This window comes from Triticum urartu, chromosome 3A (genome assembly GCF_056163025.1).
Source record: "Triticum urartu cultivar PI428250 chromosome 3A, HENAU_Tu73, whole genome shotgun sequence".
NCBI classification, from domain to species: Eukaryota; Viridiplantae; Streptophyta; class Magnoliopsida; order Poales; family Poaceae; genus Triticum; species Triticum urartu.
The window spans coordinates 566,077,599-566,098,911 of NC_141875.1; the positions used below are offsets into that span (position 1 = coordinate 566,077,599).

At 45.9% G+C, this 21,313-nt stretch overlaps 3 protein-coding genes across 3 annotated transcripts; all 3 read left to right on the forward strand.

Moving 5' to 3' along the window:
• Positions 1-1,208: 1,208 nt before the first annotated feature.
• Positions 1,209-7,184, forward strand: ZIGA4 (ARF GAP-like zinc finger-containing protein ZIGA4). Its single transcript, XM_087547731.1, has 13 exons — positions 1,209-1,643; positions 2,373-2,434; positions 3,147-3,234; positions 3,324-3,385; positions 3,491-3,587; positions 3,755-4,186; positions 4,300-5,169; positions 5,266-5,397; positions 5,500-5,616; positions 6,033-6,110; positions 6,371-6,500; positions 6,608-6,653; positions 6,722-7,184. Exons 1-13 carry the CDS (start codon positions 1,548-1,550, stop codon positions 6,771-6,773), a joined length of 2,262 nt encoding a protein of 753 aa, XP_087403857.1. The 5' UTR covers positions 1,209-1,547; the 3' UTR covers positions 6,774-7,184.
• A 2,184-nt stretch (positions 7,185-9,368) lies between these two features.
• On the forward strand, positions 9,369-13,669 carry NUFIP (GATA zinc finger protein). The gene is made up of 6 exons (XM_048709001.2): positions 9,369-9,941; positions 10,689-11,022; positions 11,712-11,814; positions 12,281-12,371; positions 12,466-12,528; positions 12,728-13,669. Exons 1-6 carry the CDS (start codon positions 9,384-9,386, stop codon positions 13,439-13,441), a joined length of 1,863 nt encoding a protein of 620 aa, XP_048564958.1. The 5' UTR covers positions 9,369-9,383; the 3' UTR covers positions 13,442-13,669.
• Positions 13,670-20,029: 6,360 nt separating this feature from the next.
• On the forward strand, positions 20,030-20,410 carry LOC147980552 (ethylene-responsive transcription factor 3-like). The gene has a single exon (XM_087515659.1). The coding sequence runs from the start codon at positions 20,030-20,032 to the stop codon at positions 20,408-20,410; it is 381 nt and encodes a 126-aa protein (XP_087371785.1).
• Positions 20,411-21,313: the final 903 nt, after the last annotated feature.

Consider the following 21,313-nt stretch of genomic DNA (forward strand, 5'->3'; position numbering starts at 1 on the left):
GCCAACGACGTCAGAGCGGACTGTTGCACGGACGACGTCGTGGTAGCAGCGTGGGCGGGAGGGAGAGGGAGGAATACGGATCGGTGACCTCTCAGCAGATTTATGGGTTTCCTTGTGGGTCTCATCAGTCGGTCCGATGTGGTGGGCGCATCCAGGCGTCCTCATATCCACCTCATATATGGTTTGTATTAAGGGGTGACAGGCAATTCAAACGTTTGAGCTAGGTTTAAGGGGTGTGGTTGGGTGCTAGTTTTAGGACACTTTTATGTACGATTGTAATGATCTATCACGTGTGATTGTAGGCAGTATTATGTTGATTCATTGATTGTAAATTGTTAAATAAAACTATAGAAATATTATTTTCCACGTAGGAGCTCAGGATATTATAAAGAATCTATCATCATCCATCATATGTCTTCCTGCAAAAAAAAATCATCCGTAATAATATGTCTAATCAGATGTGACATGTGTATATACAGTGACAATGATTGATTGCAATTTGTCTGGGACACAATTATTATGATATATCCATTACGATCTTCTTAGTATTCGTTACAAAGACCTATTATTTCTGTATACTAATGAACTGTAACATTATACCGGTGAGGATGGATAATATTATGGTGGTGAATGCTCTTCGGCTGAATGAATGTCGATCTATGGCGGCTGGTCCTGTGTTGGAAGATTTTCAAGCAACATCGGTTTCAGTTTTGTCTGGTCAGGCCGGCGGCCTGGTTTTTAAACCTGGTGTGGATGGATGCACCTACTAGTTTTATTGCTAAATTCTTACCAGATGATATAAGTGTTATTTGATTATTAACAAAGCTATGAAGGCCTTTTCGTCGATTCTTTTTATAGAGACTGTCTACTAAGTTAACCGTTGACGCCGCACCGATCGTACCCCCAACACTGTGTCGGTGCGTCTGAGCTCTCTGAAGCGTCCCCGTCCGGATGTCCATGCTTGTTCATTTCATTCGTTCCGCAGTACCCGAAGCCCCATTTACGCATCATCAACTCAACTAAACAAAGGAGGGACGAGACACCAGCCTGGTGCATCTGCATTTGAAAAAGAGGATCGCATCAGACCGTTGCTTAGCACGGGGGCACACTCCGCCCGTTTTATTCCATTCCACGAAACCAGTCGCCACCCCCACGCTCCCGTCCCCGCCCGGCTCGATAAAAACAAGCAATCAAAGGTTCCGCTAAGCCTTTCCTAATCCTAAGCCGAAAAGGAAAAGGGGTTTCCGAACCCGTCGGCTCGCAGCCAGCCAGCCAGCCACTAATCCCCAACGCCTTTTCCCCGCTCCGCCTCCCCCATCTCTCTCTAGAAGACTCATCGCCGCGGCCGCCATTCCCGTCCGCCTCCTCCTCCTCCCCTCCAGTAAACCCTAGCCGCCGAACCCCCAGCCCCCCGCGCCAGCGCCCGAATCCGTCGCCCCGCTCGCCGATTCCGGGCCGGCCCGCCGTGGGCTCTCCGTTTCCGCCGATTTTTTCTTTCCGGGCAAACATTTTTTCCGGGGGGATTTCCGCCTTCACCCGGTGGAGACATGGGGAGCCGGAGGGAGGAGGAGAGGAACGAGAAGATCATCCGCGGCCTCATGAAGCTGCCGCCCAACCGCAAGTGCATCAACTGCAACAGTGTGGTACTGCCCTCCTCCTCCTCCTCCACTTGTTTATCGCGCCGCCGTTTAGCTGATTGACGCGTCTGTCCCGTTTCGCTTCGCGGATCGTTGACCCCGAGACTGTGATTGAGGTTCGGTGATTTAGCTCGGATTTACGGAATTTGCTGTCTCTGCTGCGGATTATTTGTTCCCTCGCGTGTGTTGTGTTTAAGCTGCGGCTGTCGGGTTGGGGATGGCAAGGATTGCACTGTTACCTACCTATATCATTTTGCTTTAGATGGTTAGATGCTTGGCCGATCAATAGGGTAATTACCTTGATGGGTTGCATAAACTGTTAAATTTGTTGCCATTGGAGTAATCTAGGATTGCTGGTTTGGTCTGTTAATTCAGAACTCTTTTTGGTCTGCCGAGATCCTCGTCACTTCTGTGCGCAGTTGCCGTTCATTTGTTTGCTAGTGTAGTTGCTTAGTTGGCTAAAAGTGCTGATAGTTTGCTGCTTTTAATGTCACTAGAAGCAATTTGTGTCGCTCTTGCGTATTTTTCAAGTTGTAGATTTGCTTACTATTTTTGTAAGGATGGCCGCTTAGTTGACTGAAAGGTCTCTACATTGCTTAACTTTTGTTGAATCCCACCTTTGTAATCTTGCGTTAAATATAATGAGGTTACTGTATTTACTTAACTCTCTGAATCATGCTAGATGCTGTTATATTGACATTTCTTTGAATCGCACTAATGTTTATTTTGGTGTAGGGGCCACAATATGTATGCACCAATTTCTGGACCTTTACATGCTTGTCATGTAGTGGGATACAGTGAGTATCTTACAACTTTGGGGATTTTCTTTGCCGCTTCAGTTCTTCCTTTTATTCTTTGGCCTTATATCTCACGTTTAGTTTTAGTTATATGCCAAATTCTCTGCAGAAAATTGTGATGTGGTATTTGATACTACCTCGCTCGCAAATAGATTACTTCCTAGAAAGTGTGCAATCGAACTCTTCTAACTTTGATGACTAATATATACAATATCATATAGATTGGTAAGTTGAAAATAGTATCATTAGTTTTGTCGTGAACAATACTTTCATGATATAATTTTTGTACAAAAAGTAATGGTCGTAGATGCATATTGGAGACCATTTCTTTACAGAGGGGGTATTTATGAACGGAGCATACTTTATGATACAAAGGAGTAGATACTCTTTGTTGTCGTGAAATAGTTAACAATCCAATATCACAATGTCTCACACTATTCCACTCTATTCTTACTGCATATGTGCATATGGAATTTTCCATATAAGACTCTAGGGCATGAGGTCATTTCATGATTATCATGAGATGGTCTCTAGATTAGCTAATTTCTCAAACTGAACATCCCACTAGTCTCCTGAGATAGCCGCATGTAGCCACTTCGCCATTTGCTGAAATAGATGATGAAGTTATGCTGTCTTGTTAAGCTATCCCCAGTTACTGCATTTCCCTGTCGTGCCCTTAATAGTAATTTTTATTCTGTGTTTGATATAACAGCCGTGAGTTCACTCACCGTGTTAAATCAGTGTCAATGTCTAAATTCACTACCCAAGAAGTGCGGGCTCTTGAACAGGGTGGTAACCAGGTAACTGTGCTCAGAACTGTTCTACCGTTCCCATCTCGAGTTACTTGCTCAACTTTATGACTTACATCAGAGTTGGTAACTAACTGCAGCGAGCACGTGATATCTACCTAAAAGATTGGGATTGGCAGCGAATGAGATTGCCTGACAACAGGTGAGTTTGTTTCATTCTTAAGTTCCTTTTAGTCATGTCCTGCATTCTGTGCTATGAAAAACTGCTATATTTCCTCTTATGCTACCAAGTAACTTTCTGTTTCAGCAAACCAGATAGGATAAGGGAATTTATCAGAACTGTTTATGTAGACAAGAAGTATGCTGGTGCGAAGTCCACCGACAAACCAGCCACTGATAGTGAGGTAATGAGTTAGTAAAATCTAAAGAGTGATGGTCTTTAATTCTGGACATATAAGTGCCGAATTTCCCCTCATCTAACAGTTGAACATTTCTAACACTGTTCGTGCTGCAATCCTTTTCATTATTAGCCACACATATGTGCTAACTATACATTCTAATTTTTCAACAGAGTGTAAAGGGCAACGAAAGTGAAACAAGAAGACCTGACTCCTATCATTCATACTCGCAAAGCCCACCTTATGATTTTCAGTATGAGGATAGACGATATGGTAAGCAAGTTAACACGCTTGCTCGGAGGCCTTCGGATAGGGCACTCTTTGATGGGAAACTCGGCAGCCTATTGTACAGTCCTGGTCGTTCCAAGGATCAGATGCATGAAGATCGATTTGCTAATGAGAGTCACGGATCAAGATTTTCTGACTTTTCAGCCTCAAGCACCAGTGACTTTAGAAATGATGTGCTTTCTCCTAGCTCTCAGGATACAGGGTACAGCAGCCCTTCTGTTCACCATTCAAGAAATGTATCAGCTGAAAATCCTCAATCCCAAAGACATCCAAATGCAGTTTCACAAATAGACTCTAATGGAGGTCGTCGTTCACAGGTTATTGATCCTCCCATCTGCATCTTCACTTTGCAGTAAAATTACCTATTCACTTGTGCAATTCTTGAAGTAGATTGGGTAAGACATAAAATATATCTTCTTCATATGTGCAGCGAACAGCTTCTTCTGGGAGTTTTGGATCGTTTGATGGTAGCTCACCATCTAATAAATCAGTTGATTCAGGTGTCCTACCTGATGCACCTACAGAAAGGCCAGTGCCCTCTGCTGCAAACCATCAGAGTGGGGCATCTTCTGTAGCTCATTCTACACAACCGAATGCCTTGCAGCAGAGTGCGAATTCTTCAGCCAGCCAAATTGCCCCCCAAGAATCTCTGCGGCATTTGCCTGTTTCAGCCCAATCACAACCACAACCAACGGCTTTCACTAATCAAGACCTCTTTGACATGTCAACATTGCCGCAACCCGTTGTTTATGCTCCACCAATAGATTTGTTTGCCGGCTTTAATCAACAGACTGCATCAGTTCTTAATGGTCATTCTGATGTTGTTAAAGAAGCTGTGCATAATGGTGTGGTTCAGAAGGTTGTCACAACTTCATCGTCTGTATCAGCAGAAGCAGTCCCCACATCTCATCCTGTGCACCAAGATCTCTTCAGTCTGTCAATAGCGCAGGACCCAGCAACTTCCTCTTACCCTCCGTCAGTGGATCTGTTTGCTGGCTTTGACCAACAGCTGCCACCTACGTCTAGTGTTCATCATATTACACCAGCAGCTCCATTGCCTGCTAATGAAGGGTGGGCATTCTTCGACACACCTCAATATGGTTCGTCAACTTCTGTTTCAAATGTGCAAGCTCAGGTGCCTGCTGCATTGCCAAGTGTTGTTGCCAAAGCAATTGATCGATCAACATTGCCAAATTCACCACCAAGTGCCATCATGTCACAAACATCTCCGCCTACTATGGACCAGTGGAGTTTAAATGCTGAAGAGGTGAAGATCCCTGTCTCCAAGGAAAACTCCCAGGTACTTCAGCATTCGGTATATAAAGCTGTGAAGCTTGCTGCAGCTTTACTTTTACTGAGCTAAATATGAATTTTGATTTCCTTGGTTGCTTCCTAGGACTGGAATGCCTTTGGTGAATCCACTGGGAACATGCCTAATAATGTGTTTGCATTCAATGATATGCCTCAAGTAGCACCTCATCAATTTGCCATACCCAGTGTTCCATACATGGAATCCAGAACTTCGCAGGTGTGTGTAACTGGCGTTTTGATCACTTTAAAAAGCTGAAAAAAACATATTTCTTTATTTCTCAAAGAAGGCTGGACTGAACAGTTTGAACCATTCTTTTAGGACTTGCCTAGGGGTGAGCCTGAAAGGTCAACTCCTGGGGATATATTCCCTGGCTTCAATGTCTCTCCTGGTGTCCTGGCTGAGCCATCATTTCCTGCACCACTTCAACCCCAACTGGTATGTGTTCTCCATGATTGAAGGTTCTCTCCTCATGCTTCCCTGACATTCGTTCCATATGATTGGAAGCTAGCTTACATGGATCTATATGTGGGATGGTTTGACATATGATATGTATTTTGTGTTTCCCCATGATCTAATTTACTGCGGTACTTGCTAAAATGTAAGTTCTATTAAGGTGATACGAGGCCTTACAGTTCTCTAGCTCTTACTGCGTGTGTATCGAGGCATGCTACATGCCTTCTCCTGCCTTTGCATGCTTGGATTGTGACTGCTTTCATGTATGTATACAAATTGTTGGTGTAGGAAAGATTTGCGATGTTGTATTTGCTTTATTTGCCTGTCATGGGGCTACTGGACAACTTGAGCCATTTTACCCCAGTTCTTTTTAACTGATCTTTTGAATCTGGTTTCAGGGCATGGTGTCTCATGCTGGAAAATCAACAAATCCGTTTGACATGGCATTTGAGTCTGATGTTGAAGCCAACGACATGGTGTGTAACTGTACTGCTACTTTCTGGTTTGCACTTATAACTGTTATAACATGGACTACTAATAGTTCCTTTTGTTTGTAAACACATTGTAAGCTTTAGAATAAACCGTTGCTGACTAACACACGATATCCTTTTACATTCTTCTCTTATTGGCTGCTACTTCAGAATGCAGTTGTTTCAGTACTGCCAAAACCCTGTCACAAGGGAAACCTCTGTTTCTTTGTGTTCTTATTTATCATCTTTTTTATTCCTCTTTTCAGTTTATGGATTTGACCTCACTACAAGCAACATTGCCGGATACTCATCTTCCCGCAGAATACTCCGTCAACTTAGCAGAGCCATGGATGTCTCAGAATTCTACCGTGCCATATATTCCTTCTGCATCTCAGGGTAATCCGCCTCTTCACGCCAAATTGGTCGTCAAGCAGAAGTACACAAGTAGACGAACACACTAACTCTCATTGTTAATATACATTATCTTTCTTTGTTGAATCCAGGAGGGTTGTCGTACATCCCGGGGCAAGTACAAGACTCCCATATGCTGTAAGCTCCCCCGAAACCTGTTCTTATAGTTTGTAAGACCTTATGTTTTACATGATGCCCTGTAACAGGAACTCAGCACAGCAAGGACAGTTTCCACCAAGAAATCCATTTGATGAATGAGAGTTGCTGGTGAAGAACGACGCTGATGATGAACAGATGAGGAGAGCCGATTTGCACTGCTCGGAACCCAAAAGGACCATCGGGTGTACTATATGCTTGAAACCAGAAACAGCACAGTAGATATCTTTCGATTTCACTGTCTCACTCTCAGCTTTCCTGTATATTGCTAGAAAGGAATGTGCAGAATTCTATATGGCCGGTGCGCTGGAGTCTTTTCACCTGAAGCAAAGCTGCTGTGTCCTTCAGCTCTGTTGTATATTGGTGTGTGGCGGTTTTGTGAAAACCATGAGTCTGCTTTTATTTTCCACAGTCTGTCATTTGCCCGTGGTTTGGGTCTGTGTTCTATTTGAATCAAAATAGGATATTATTGACTCATTTTCAGAAGCAGGGGATCATCCGCATTCTCCGGTCCTTCGTGATCTTTATCTTTAAGCAAAAGTACGGTGGCTCGTCAACTGACTGAATTTGTTGTGAGATGTTACTTGAATTGGTGCTAGCTTGCCTTGTTCATCACATCTCCCTCATTAATGCATTTATACTCCCTCCGTTCCGAAATATAAGTCTTTTTAGACATTTCAAATGGATTACAACATACGGATGTATGTAAACATAGTTTAGAGTGTAGATTCACTCATTTTGCTCTGTATGTGGTCATCTGTTGGAATCTCTAGAAAGACTTATATTTGGGAACGAAGGGAGTACATGTTAATCATATGGATACTATTAAAATGGAGCTATTGCCTTGTTCATCTCATCTCCATGCCGCTGTTCACCCTTCTTCCGCCATCACCCCTCATCATGCACGTGCCCCTCGGGCTGTAGTCGTTGTTATTGAACCCTTGAATCGATCCGAAGAACCTGACACTAAAGCTTGTCGTTGTGTATGCACAACGAGAAAACCTAACCTCACCGTCCCAAGGAGCTGGCAGGAATATGTGCTGGATCTATGTCTAATTGGTCCCGAGAGAGAAACTTGAAGAGAATCGAAGCCCGAAAGACTAACTCAAAGAAGAAGGGTCGCCATTTGTCCAAGCGTCGGTCTTGTGAGAATTAAAACAATAACCTATCTACTAGCTGGAGCCAAGTTATTACTTCCCGACACTGACGTCTAAGCAACCAAAGAGAATGGATCACTTCTATTCTTTTGGAAATCATTTATATCTTCTCTAAACACTCTTATATTTCCTTACGAAGGGAGTACCATGTAAACAAGATGCCAAAGACGACAAAGCTCACGAGTCACGATGATATGAGAAAATTCTTTACATAACACTGTCTTAAACTTTGCTTCCCTATTTAATATCAATAATTTTTTTCTTCCTTACCCAACACTAAGGCTAAAATTTATGCCTTTTATAACATTTTCATTATTTCCATTAGCACATACCATTACTCCATTAGACACTTGCCAGTTCTGTTTAGTGGACAAAACTGCCCCTGCCCGCACGAAAAAAAAAGAGGCCGAGCCGGCAGCTCTCTCCCGACCACAACTCGTCCTTGTCTTTTCCTCCTCTTCTCCTAACCCTAGCTACCGGTGGCGGCGCCAATCCTCCTAGCAGCGGCGACACCAATGCTCCTGGAGGCGTCGGGGACTGCGCGATAGGCTGGGGGAGATGGAGGGCGACTACGTTGCGAGGGCAGCCAAGGAGCGGCTTCAAATGGCCGGCACAGGGGTTGCAACATCCTCCTCTTCCACACCCGACCAGCCCCCATCCTTGTCTCCGCCCTAGCCGCCCCTCCCAGCCCCGACCATCATGTGATCTGCGCCGGCCGAAGCAAGCTGATCAACAGCGACCTCAAGGTAAAATTGCTTCTTTGGTCAAGTGAAAAAAATGTTGCTTCTTTGGTCAAGTGAAAAATATTGGACACAAGTTGCACCAGGGGTAAAAATGTCTTTCCAGGTGTCGTTTAACACCCTTAGTAGGCAAAATGGATGGAAGCGTCACAAAGGGAGCACATTTTATACTTGGTGTTATATAATGAAGAAATAGTTTTACGGTGTCAGATAGGGATTTTTTAAGACAATATTAAATAAGGAATTCTCTCATGATATATTGATAGCTATACATAGTTACATACGCAAGAGCCAGATCAAAATACGAAAGTACCTTTGTACGAAGAGGTTTGATTACTAATAAAATGAGTGGAAGAGCTGCTCGATCAAAGACATTCTCTCAAGTAGCAAAGGCATGTGCTCCTGGTGTGAAAGTAAAATAAAAAAATTCAAAAAATTATGAATTTTTTTTTGTGGCATACTTCCGCAAATGTTTGTTGTGCATGCAAAATTTTATCATGAAATCACATTGTGAAAGTCATGCAAAAAAAACAAAATCAGAGCTTCAAAATGCTTTTGTAAGTAACATTTTCAGAGCATCGATTTTGTTTTTTAACCTTGAGGTCAAAACGATAAAAAAAACTCCTAGTTGGAGCACAAAACGATCACACGACGTTTTTTTTTTTGTAAGCAGAAGAGAACTAAGGAGCGCACGAACGGTCAGACAGACAGACAGCTCTAACTAGTCTCCTCGCCGGACGCCCCCCTCCCCTCGCCCCTAAAACCCTACCCAAAATCTTTCCCCACCCGCCTCCCCCCTCCCCCTCTCCGTCGCCATGCGCCCCTTCCACCCTCCCCGCCCCAGCGCCGCCCAGCCCCACCACCCGCGGCCCGGCGACCCCGGCCAGCCCCCGCCCCACGCCCTCCCCATGCACCAGCAGCAGATGAGCCCCGCCGCCTTCCCCGGCTTCGGCGCCGCCAACCCCATGGCGGCGGTGGCGGCGGCCAACCCCTTCCTCGCGATGCAACTCTTCGGCCAGGCGCAGCAGCTCCAGAACCTCGGCTACCTCGCCGCCGCCGCGCTCCAGCAGCAGCAGCACCAACAACAACACCACCACCAACCGCAACAGCAGCAAAATCCCTTCTTGCCGGGAGGCTTCCCGCCGAACCCCAATCAGTTCGGGGCCTTCTCTGGCCCTCAGGCCGGCTTCAACGGCGGCGGCGTGTTCCGGCCTGGTGGTGCTGGGTTGGCCGGGCCTCGGCCGCCCCTGCCGATGATGGGCGCTGCCTGGAATGGTGGCAGCGGCGGCAGCGGTGTCGGGGTGAACGGCCCGCCGAGGCCTGCGCTGAACGTTGATGGGAAAGATCGGAACAGTAGTGGAGGGGTCGGTCAGGTTGGTGAATCATTTGCTGCATAATAACACTACGCTTTTAGCCTTTAGGATCATATCAGCGCACTGTAGCGGTTATTGAATTTTTTTTACTCCATTCTTCTTCTTTTTTCGATCAGTAAATAGTTGTGATTGTCCTTTTTGTTGCAATTTCCCCCACTAGCGGCATATTTCACTGGGATAGCTGATCAGCTGTCATGTCTTTCAGAGTGATGTTCTCTATGGGTGTTAGCAGGACCATTTAGGATCAGGACACCGTGATGGCATTCTGATAATGATGAATGGCAATGCTGTATTGTTTGGCTACCCAAGCATGATGTTTCAGTATACAAGTATTTTTTGACTGCGCCCAAATAGTTAGTGTACTGCCTGCCACACACCAGGGAATTTTCTATTGGAGTATTGGTATCTCTTGTTTACAGTATCTGTGCCTATGGGCACAACTAAGCTCCATTCTGAATGCCATTCTGCTTTTTTGGGGGCACAAATTTGTCCTTCTCAAACTTTCTTACTTCTCATAAATGTGTGAAAAGTGCTTTTGTGATTGTTTTGGAACGTATATCCGTGAACATATCGGTTAATATTACTGTTGCTGTTATGAATTGGTAATATGATCGCTATATCATCACATACCTCTCACGAGCAGACCTCGGCTTACAACTTTTGTTGTTGTTACTTAGATGTACTGGTCCCTGTTAATGTACAGCACAGGTCTGTGATCTAATTGATGTTTCTCTTAATTTGTCACAGGTAAACCAAACTAATAACAAATCAGATGGCATCTCTCATGTTGCCTCTGAAAATGGTGTGAGGAATAATGCAGCAGATCAGAAATCCCGATTTAACCCTGGAAGAGATGGTAAGGATGGAAGGCAGTTTGGTCCATCTGGTGGAAGAGGGAGAGGAGATAGTAGGGGTGGAGGGCAATTCAATCCATCTGGTGGAAGGGGGAGAGGAGATAGTAGGGGTGGAGGGCAATTCAGTCCATCTGGTGGAAGGGGAAGAGGAGATGGTAGGGATGGACGGTTTAGCCCATCTGGTGGCAGGGGGAGAGGGAGAAATTTTAATCAAGGCCGTGGAAGAGGTACCGTTCTATGCTTATGGCATACAAACAGAACTTACCCTGTGTCACCTCATGCTTTGGAACATGCATAGGGGGCCGTGTTAATCAGAATTAAGCAGGGCTGCAGGAGCGTCCATAAGTCTAATTGCATGATAACTCATTTCTACAATGCATTGTTTTCCCACTAAAAAAAGTAGAACCTGCATGATCGTCAGTTAGCCTTGAACTCTTAACTTGTGATGCGTTTGACATAATGTGTAGCTTCATTTTAAGTGCTTATAACTGCAAGGAAAGTAGGAAGCAAAGGAACAATGAAATCTTTGAACAGAAGGCATGCGGTTACTTGTACATAAGGTTAAAGAGGAGGCTAAGTGCCCTCTGGTCAATTGGATTGACTCTTTAGCTTAAGGTCCCATGTATATGTCTTGCTGTGTAGTCTAGTCCACTGCGTTCCTTGTACATATCGTGTGTAAATTGTAATTTTCCTGTCAGGGCCTCCCCTACAGAATCTTGAAAAAAAAACTGCAAGGAAAGTACAAATGAATATGCTGCAGTTCACATCTTATCTGCCACAGTTGTGTATAACTTTGTGCTATTTTATGATATACATCGAGTCACGAATTTGATCACCTTAGCTACATGATAGAAGAGCATGCCATACAATATCATTAGTATTCTAACTACCATGAGTTACTTTATCATCTTTTCAGGAAGAAATGACTGGAGAGAAGGAAAATGTAATTTTACAAGTAGTGACAGTCCAATATCAGGAGATTGTCACATTGACAGCCCAGCATCTGAAGGAGTTCGAAAGTATGTCATGCTGAATGCTGATATATTTTTCATATACATAAGTGTATAATTGGTATTGAAAACGAGTTTCATTACATGTTTTGGTATCTGCATCTCTCCTGGTCTGTGTATAGTAGAAAACTGTCTTCATCATTTCTAGTGCTAACTACCAACTAGCTTGTGGTAACAAATTTCTGTTACTCAGCTAGATGCCCACATTTCTGTCTAACCACCAGACATTTCATGTCACTTTGTTCTAAATTATTAAAACATGTTCGTGGTCGTCTGGCAAATGATTGAATCCTTGTATGTTGTTCTAGCAAAAATAAAAGTTCATCGACTAAAGTAACAGAATTGAACAAGCCGACCTAAACTTTTTGACGCCTATATTTTGTTGTTAACTTGTTATTTGTTGTTCTTCAGTTCACATGTTCTTAGACTATCTCATTTGTTACCAATTTTGTATTGATTTAGTATATACTTGCAGGCGCCCTCCTATCATTTATGACAAAAAAGAAGTTAAACAGTGGGTTCAAGCACGCAAGAAAAACTACCCTACAAGTGCCAACATAAACAAGGTCAATGTTTATATATTTATGTTTTTTATTAGTTCTGAGCAACTTTATGTCAACATGGAAGAAGCATTGACTGACTGCTGACCTTATAATACAGAAGTTGTGTCAGAGTCAATTGGATGAGCAAAAGAAAGATGAAGAGGCCCAAATGCGCCGCCGGGTAAGCCGCTCTAGTACTATGGTTCATGTATGTCTTCTCTAGATTTTAAACGGAAGAAGAATTGATCTATTTAAGTGGTTCTCTTTACTACGTATGAAAGACTTCAGGTTTATATGTCTAAATATTCAGACGACGCTGTTCCAATATTTCCATCTACTACACGCGTTAATCTTGAATACTCTTGTTTCATTTGGTGCAGGAACTCAAGGAAGTTATAGCAAAGCAGAAGGAATTGGGTTTGGAACTCCCTGAACTACCACCTGGCTATCTGTCTGACACTGAGGGTCAACCCAGGGGACGTCAAGGCAATGAAAAGGAAAGTAATTGGAAGACTCGACAGGGGGGTGGTCGTTTTGGAAACCGAGGGCGTGGCCGTGGTCGGGGCCGTGGCCGTGACAATAAGCGACAGAGGTCCGACGACAGAGAAGATTTTCAGTCTAAAAGACCGAGGGAGAGGAACAACAATAGTCGTCGTCATGATGGTGGTGCGATGACCAAGAGTAGGGAACCAACCCTCTTGCAGAAGCTTCTTAACTCTGATATCAAGAGGGACAGGCACAGGCTTCTGCACACGTTCAAATTCATGGCCTTGAACAATTTCTTCAAGGACTGGCCTGCTAAGCCGCTGGAGTTCCCTATTGTCAAGGTGGACCAGATAGAGCTTGGAAGTGATATTGACGAGGAAGACTCAGATGATGACTTGCCGGATGCCGAGACGGCCAAGGACTGCAGCCTCGGTTTGAAGGAAAACGGTGATCAGCCGGAATCGAGCTCCAGCGATGAGGAGGATGAAAGTGAGGACGGCGACGAAGCTGACGACAAGGGTGCTGATACTGAAATAACCGAAAAGGTTTCAGATGAGGATTCCGACGCAGAGCAATGCGAAGAAGGTTTCTCAGATTTCTCAGCCTGAGTTTCTTGACTAGAACCCAAGTATGTGACCGTGTTTTGCATGTATAGTTACAGAATATTTGTAAGCCTCCTCACAACTTTATCCTGTTGCCGTGAGCTATGATTTCGTTGTAATGCTTCTGAATGGTAAAATGATATCGTTGTTGCAAGAAACAGCAGGCACATGTGATGTACTTGTAAGGGTATCATTTGTGCACTTTTGGCTTTTTACATGCAGTCGATGCCCTAATGTTGTTTTCTCTCTGCATCTCTGTCCGAGCCAAACAGTGCGCAGGAAAAACAGCATAGGCCCAGTTAAGTACTTTCTGAAAAAGATGCCATACAGAAAAAAAAATCTCATACAGAAAATTGTAGAGAAACATAATTTACAACTTGCCATGTTTTAATTTATAAAAATGTCATGCTATATAATACTCCCTCCATCAAGTTAGTACAAAGTTGAGACACTTATTTTGAGATGGAGGGAGTTTGAAACTGCCATCAACTACTTTATAAATATAAATTACAGATTGAAAGGAAAATTAGAAGAAAGTTTCTACTAGAAACACATCTAGACCATGATCATGGAAAATCATAGAAAATACTTACGCAGAAAATACCCCCTACCTAACCCCCAACCCCCCATCCAAAACAAGGATTGGAAGACATCTAGACTTGGCATGATTTAATGAACAATTTTTGTATGCAAATTTGCCATGTGTATGATGAAAAAATTATGTAAAAGTTGCATGTGAACATTTCTCATGGTAAAGAAAACATTTAAAAAATATATTTACCATGCTGGTTGTAATAAAATTGCCATGGTAACACTAAAAAAATGTAATGGAAGTCTTTAGACTGTGATTGAAATGAAGTTGACATGAGAGATTTTTTTAGAAAATTAGTGAAAAAGGAAAAAAAGAAATCCTTCTTTTTTTAGAAAATTGCTCTAACCCTGCTTATTTTGTTGTGTTGTTGAACTAAAATTTTCATGGCTGTGAAAAGAAGTTGCCATAGTCCAGGGAAAAATAAATTGCCCTGGCTCTGAACAATAAATTTGCCATGTCTGTAAAAATCAATTTTTCATGGTCTCTCAATGCAATTTGCCATGCCCCCCAAAAGTTTGAATTTTAAAAATAAATGTAAAAACAAATTTGCCATAGAATATTCAAATAATTTGCCATGGTATACACGAAAGAATTTATCAAAAATTCTAATTTGCCATGGTATGTACAATAAATTTGCCATGCTATGAACAATAAATTTGCCATGCCCAAAAAAAAGTATCAAAAAGAATTTGCCATGATAAGTTCAATAAAAATGCTGTGGAACTTACTACACGTTTGCCATGGGATGTGATTTTTTGCCATAGTATATCCAAAGTAAAAATGTCATGGAATTTCAAATAATTTGCCATGTTATACACAAAAGAGCACTGTTGGGCTAGGAACAACGAGAGGGAGCGCCTTCAGAAGACGAAAAAAGAAAGAAAAAAATAGCCCAATTCTAGTGTCGGCGGGCAACGACGTGGTGTCGGCCTTCGTGCGTGGTGATCATTGAAGGTAAAGAACGCAGCGAGAACGGCACCGAAGTAGAAGCGGCCGTGCAAGGGGAAGATAATTTTTTGCAACTTGCCGCGGCCGTTCAAATTTGAGAGCCACAAAGGATTCTTCTCAAAAAATTGCAACTTGCTGCGGCCGTGAGATCAGCTATTGTTTTAGGAACGAAACAAATGAACCTGTTTGATTCTCTTGGCAATCCTCCGTATCCGCTCGTCCCCCCGGCCAATAAGAAATTGTTGTGAACAGTTTTTGCATCACATACATTTTTCAACCCAGTTTGATTGAACAAAAACAGGCTCTAATACGCTGCAAGTTGTTTAGTTGTCTGCATCTAGTGTTTCTGTATTAGGTAATACATAAGTATATTTTGTTTGGTTGCCTGCATTGGTCCAAGCGGCACATAAACATGACGTTTGGTTGCATACGACGTACATGTTGTGCTTACCTTGTATTTTAGTTGGTCAGTTTACTCACAATGATCACACCCAGCACACCAACGCCACAACACAACAATGACGATGAATTGGGCGAAGATGATGAAGTTCTTCAGCTTCAGCGCAAACTGACGATCTACCTTGACACCTCCAACTTTGCCATCGTCAACACTGTTGCCTCCCTGCTTTCGCACCCAGTCGAAGTAAGCTTGTTCTGTTGCCTGCCTACTCTTCAACCCTCTATGGCTATTGTTGCTATATGTGCCACTTGTGCACTGACTTCTTTCCATGAACTGTAAACCCCTAGCAAATCAATGAAGTACACAAGTAGCAAGCAAAGTAGCACACAAACAATAACGGAGCAGAAGAGAAGAAGTAAAGCATGCATGATCATACGACATAGCAAGTTCTACCTAGCACTACTTTGGTGTTAACCTACCACCACATTCAAAAGAGGATGTCGTTCTACCACCGCAAGTTCACCATCAGCGTGAGGGGTTAGTATATACCACCTCACCAAAATATACAGACCATCAAATAGTTTTTCAGCCCTAGCTACACAAAATGTACGTCGTCATCGTCATTGCCATCGTCGTCGTCGTCGCCACCACCATCGCCGTCGGGGATCATGCACGCTCATAGGCAGCACTACTCTAGCAGTAGTGCTTGCCCAGCCAGCTCCTGAAGCACAACACCTTGTGAGCGTCTGCGATGGCAACGAACCCAACACCCTGGGCCTTGTTGTCAAGCAGGTGGCTGAGAGCTGCCATGAGAGCCTCATAGTCGAGGGGCTTGCACTCCCTGATGGCTGTTGCCACCTCCTTCACCGCCTCAGTCATGCTGCAAAAGACATTGATCTCCTCCTTCATCAGGCTTCCTCTCTTCCTCTTCCTATCATGGACGGGGTCAAATGGCTTGTTAAAGGGCTTCACGAAGGGCTTGTCAGGGCCATCAAGGACCTCGACGTCCAGGGTCCCAGGGAAGTTTGGCATGGGAGAACCAAGAGGCTCCCCCGAGCCCATGGCATGCTTCCTAGTTGCCAGCCCGAAAGAGAAGATGTGCTGCATCTGGTTGTAGTTTTGTATGGGTGTTTTGAGAAACTCAACGTCCCTTGGGTGGTCCTAAGAATGAAACACAAGTGTTGTTAGTTGCGATTAAGACTGGTCAATGGTGGACAATATGAAAGGAAGAGGGCTGTGAGCTAACCGCGACATGGTCGGTGTAGTGCTCTGCTTCCAGAACTATGGAGTAAGTGTTCTCATCCCATGAGGGGCCGATAAGGTCTCTCAGCTTGGACACTTGGATCCATCGACATCTCCACTTTCTCAGGTGGTTGTACATCTGGTGGCAGACACCTCCTGGCCACAGAACTCGAACACCTGCTTCGCAACGGTGTTCAAGTGCACCTCCTTGAAGCCCTTGTCAGTTCTAACTCCACTAGAGATGAGCTCACACATCTTGTTCAGCACGAACGTGGACATGAACGACTGCCACTTCATGTTGTTCGACCTACTATCTTTCTTTGCCTTTGTTGTTGCTACCTTGAGTGCAACGGCAGCAGCAACAGTAGCAGGAGTTGCCTCAACGAGCACTACTGGCACATAGAGGGAATCAGACGCGAACACCTCTAAATCAGGTGCCATCTCGGACATAGGCTGTGAGTCCTCGACAAACGATGGAGCAAACTGGCTGTCGGACAGGACAAGGGTCTGACTAAGATCTTGTGTTTGCGTGGTCATGTCCTACAATTGTAGCACGATTGACAATAAGTATAGCACACAACATACCAGACAATCCATGAAAGAAGGAGCATACATGTACACGGTTCATCACTATCATAGCAAGCACATACTTCATCACTATCATACTAAGGCCAACTCCACCGCGCGACCCCAAACAGACGTCCATTTTGTCTGGATTCTGTCCGTTTGGGTAGGGATTTGGGGTCGTGTCCGGGCGTGTCCTGAGATGCGGTGGTCGTGCGCCCAGCGCGCGGACGCATCCCGACCGCATCCTGTTCGCATGCATTTTTCTTTGCAAGTCCTTAACTTTTTTTCATCATTCATTTTTGGTACATGACAATACATCATCACATTTTGACTAGTAAAGCAAGGCCAAAGAAAATAAGAACAATAAGAATACATTTTAGAAGATAGCCAACTTCCATAACTGCCCCCTTGAGTTGGGTTAGGGCCTTCTCGATGCACTCATTGCTGATCTGTGGAGGAGGCTCGATCTGGCATCCTCCTTTCTTCTTCAAGCCAGAAATAGATGTTGCTTTCTCAGACCTAGTCTCGTGTCTAGCCTCTAATCTAGCAACAAGTGCACTTGTCTCATTTACAACCTCTATGCTAGCTAAAAGTGCACAAACATGTACTAAATTTCACTCTATCAATATATCGATGTACTCTTCTTCCCAATACCAAAACTTGCATCCATTCTACACAACAAAATTTGAAGTTAGCACAACTAGTCAAATCTAGAGCACAAACCGAAGCTAAAAAAAGCGCATACCCCATCGTTTAAGCACTTGATGAACACCCATCCGGGATGTTCCGGCGTTGTAGACACGCGGCGCACGACCATCCTTGGGCAGTGGTCGCACTTAATGAGTGGCAACGGTGCGCCGGCGAGCTTTTGGGCAAGCACCGAGCCCGGCCGGCCGCCATTTGTGTATCTGCCGGCGGACCACCGACGGTGTAGATCTGAGCGGCTAGAGGAGGAGCCACTGCCTGCATGTGGCCTTGCGGCCCTGCCAGGGCCTTCCGACAAGGTGCCCGGCCAGTCCATGGCGCGGCCAGGCCTCCCACAACCGGCCGAGCTCAAGACCGACCGGATCCGCCCCAAAACCGGCCGGCGGGTGCGCAAACCAGGTGGCCATGGTTGGGTAGCTCGGCGGCGCCGAGGGGAAGGGGTTGGGCGAGTTTGCGTCCAAACTGCACGACTGCAATGGCAGCGGCGGCGGCGGCAGTGAGGGGAAGAGTGGGGAAGAGTGGAGGGGGTGCCGCCGGAGGGAGGGAAGAGGGCGGATAGAAAAAGGCCCGTCTTGTGCCACCGACGGGCGAGCCAGGGGAGGACACGCGCAAACGACCCGCACGTCTGCGTGGTGTCCGTTTCACCCCAAAAGCGGTGCAAACTTGGGCCGCGGATGGGTCGAAAGCGGACACAAAGCGGACAAAAGTCCGTTTGCCCCCGCGCGCTGGGCCGCCTTTTTTGTCCCTTTTATCCCAAACGGACGGGGCCGGACAGAATAGGGTCGCGCGGTGGAGTTGGCCTAAGTACATATGGTTCATCGCTATCATACTAAGCATACCGGACAATCTATAAGCACGAACATACATCTACAACAAACAACATGCTACAAATGGACCACCAATAGCTACAAATCACGTATCTAAGCACGAATCAACACAAGCACAAGGTTCAACTTCAAACTCTACTACTAATCTAGCCTACCACATGCTTGAGCATCTAGCCCTACCACAAATTGCAACTGCAGCATAGCAATCAACCATAACAGCTCACAGATTAGACCACTAATCAACCTTGCATCTAAATCAAACCCTATCTACAGCTCAGATCTAGCTAGAAGGAACAGAGAGAAAGGGGGGTTGAACTCACAGAGGCCATGGCTGCAGCTTGAGGACGAGGGAGGGACAGTCGTAGAAGATCAACGCCGGCCGGTGAAGGAGCGCCGACGCCGTGGACCGCCGACCGATGAAGATGCGCTGCTTACCTGCTCGTCGGTGCCGATGCGCGTCGGCGGGAAAGCTCGAACGGAGGAAGAATGGTGGCGGGAGTTGGGTGGTGAGGGAGGGGGCTAAATGGGGGTCAACTCGGCGGGAGGTGAGCCGAAATCCTCCCGCTGGTTTTTTGGCGACGCGGGCGAGCTCGCGCCATCTCCCGGGTCGCACGAGGAGAGAAACGCGCCGCCCTCCTCTGCCTCGCCCGAGTCAAGCTCGCGAGCAACTACCGATTCAGACGTTTTTCCTGGGCCTGGCCTGGACGTGCTTTAAGTTCCGTGCGATGCGGGCTGCACAGTAAACGCAGGCAACCAATCGGGTCAAATTCTTCCTACGCGGGCCAGACTAGGCCACATGCATGCACCGTAAAATAATACCTGGACACACCGGAGCTGTGCCAGGGAACCCGCCTGCGGCTGTAGCGTAGTGGAGGTCACGAGTTCACCACCCACCAACCTTACCAAGAGTGAAGTAGAGGCAGTGGCGGAGCCAGAACTTTTGTGAAGCCTGGGCGAGTTTAAGCCTAAGATCAACTCCAATGAGTCGACCCAAATGGATGGCGTTTTTGTCGCTTTTTGTTCGTTTGAGTCGGCCGCTTGCCCGCCGTCCGCCCTCTTTTAGTTTTGGGTCGGAAGTGCGCCCAATGGGCCGACCCATTTCATGACCGCACGCGTTTACGATCATGCCGTCGCCCTGGTTTTGACGCTCTAGCGCGCGGGAAAGGTTCGCGCGCGCGGGGAAAGCGGCCGCTGGTTTTGGCGCTCCACCGCGCGGGAAAGGTTCGCGCGCGCGCCGCAGCCGGTGCTCGGTATAAAGAAGGTGCTCCCTCTACACTCTGTCCGCCGCCTACTCTCGCCGCCTCTGCGTCACCATGTCGATCCGCCGCCTGGGCGCTTCGGATTTTCACGGAGTCCGCGAGCGCCGCTCCGGCGCCTTCTCCTCCGAGACCCGGTTTCGCGAGAAACGTCTCATGCTCGGCAGCTTCGACACCGCAAAGGAGGCGGCCCGCACGCACGACGCGGCAGCGTGGCGCCTCCTGAGGCCTCGTCGGGATATGAATTTTCCCAACGTGTCGAGCCAGCGGGCGCAGGATCTGACGCCTCTCCCACGGCTTTTCACCAACGAGGATCGTCGTGTCCACCAGAGGCGGCAACGTCGCCTCGCCATCGCAGAGAAGGACGTGGAAGCCTTGGTGGTGTGGCGAGGAGGCTTCCGGCAGGACATCGTCGACGAGCGCCAGTTCTACAAGTAATTGAGGTTGGAGAGGGACGCGAGGAGGAGGGAGCGAGCCGCCTATCGGGAGGACAAGCGTTCGCGGAAGCAGGCAGCTCAATTGAAACTGAAGCTACGACAAACATCGGGTTGGGACTTTGAAGACGAGCAGCTTGCTGACGCCTACATTCAGACGTCGGAGGAGGACATTACCGAGTCGGAGTCAGAAAGCGACGAGTAGTTGTCTTTTTCTTTTATCTGTATACGTTAGAACTATCTATGTATCCATTTTAATCTGAAAATATGGCCGGCGGCGTCGGCGACGTAGCAGGCGGGCGAGGGTGTGAATCCAATGTGCCACCGACCAGCGGGCCCGGTGAGGAAAGAGGGCGAGTGCGCGTGCGTCCGTCTTGTGTCCGCGCCGACACAAATCAGGCTCAAAAATGAACCGGGAATGGGTCGGCAGGCGGATGAAAGCGGACGCGCGTCCGTTTGGGTCGGCGCGTTGGGCCGGCTTTTTTGTCCGCGCCGACCCAAACGGACGGCCGCGGACGAAATGGGTCGCCCCATTGAAGTTTCTCTAAGTGTCTAATAAAAAACCAGAAACGAGTGTTCAGATACATAATATATGAAATAGTATCAAACTTTCAAATCACAAATCCACATTAATAATGTAGTGAAAATATAACCATATTAATCACACAAATGTAATTTGACAGTGAAATAATATATAATATACCAAAATTTAGTTTCATAAACCAAAATATACTTGATACTTGATACCTGAAGTGATAGAACCGGGGCCACATAGAACCAAACTCATCATATTACTCACAAAAATATAGCTGTCCAAATTATCATCCAAACATCCTAGCAGAGACAAGATGACCAAAAAAATGGATTTTAATATTCACATAAATCAAGTGTTGTGATTTGCGAATAT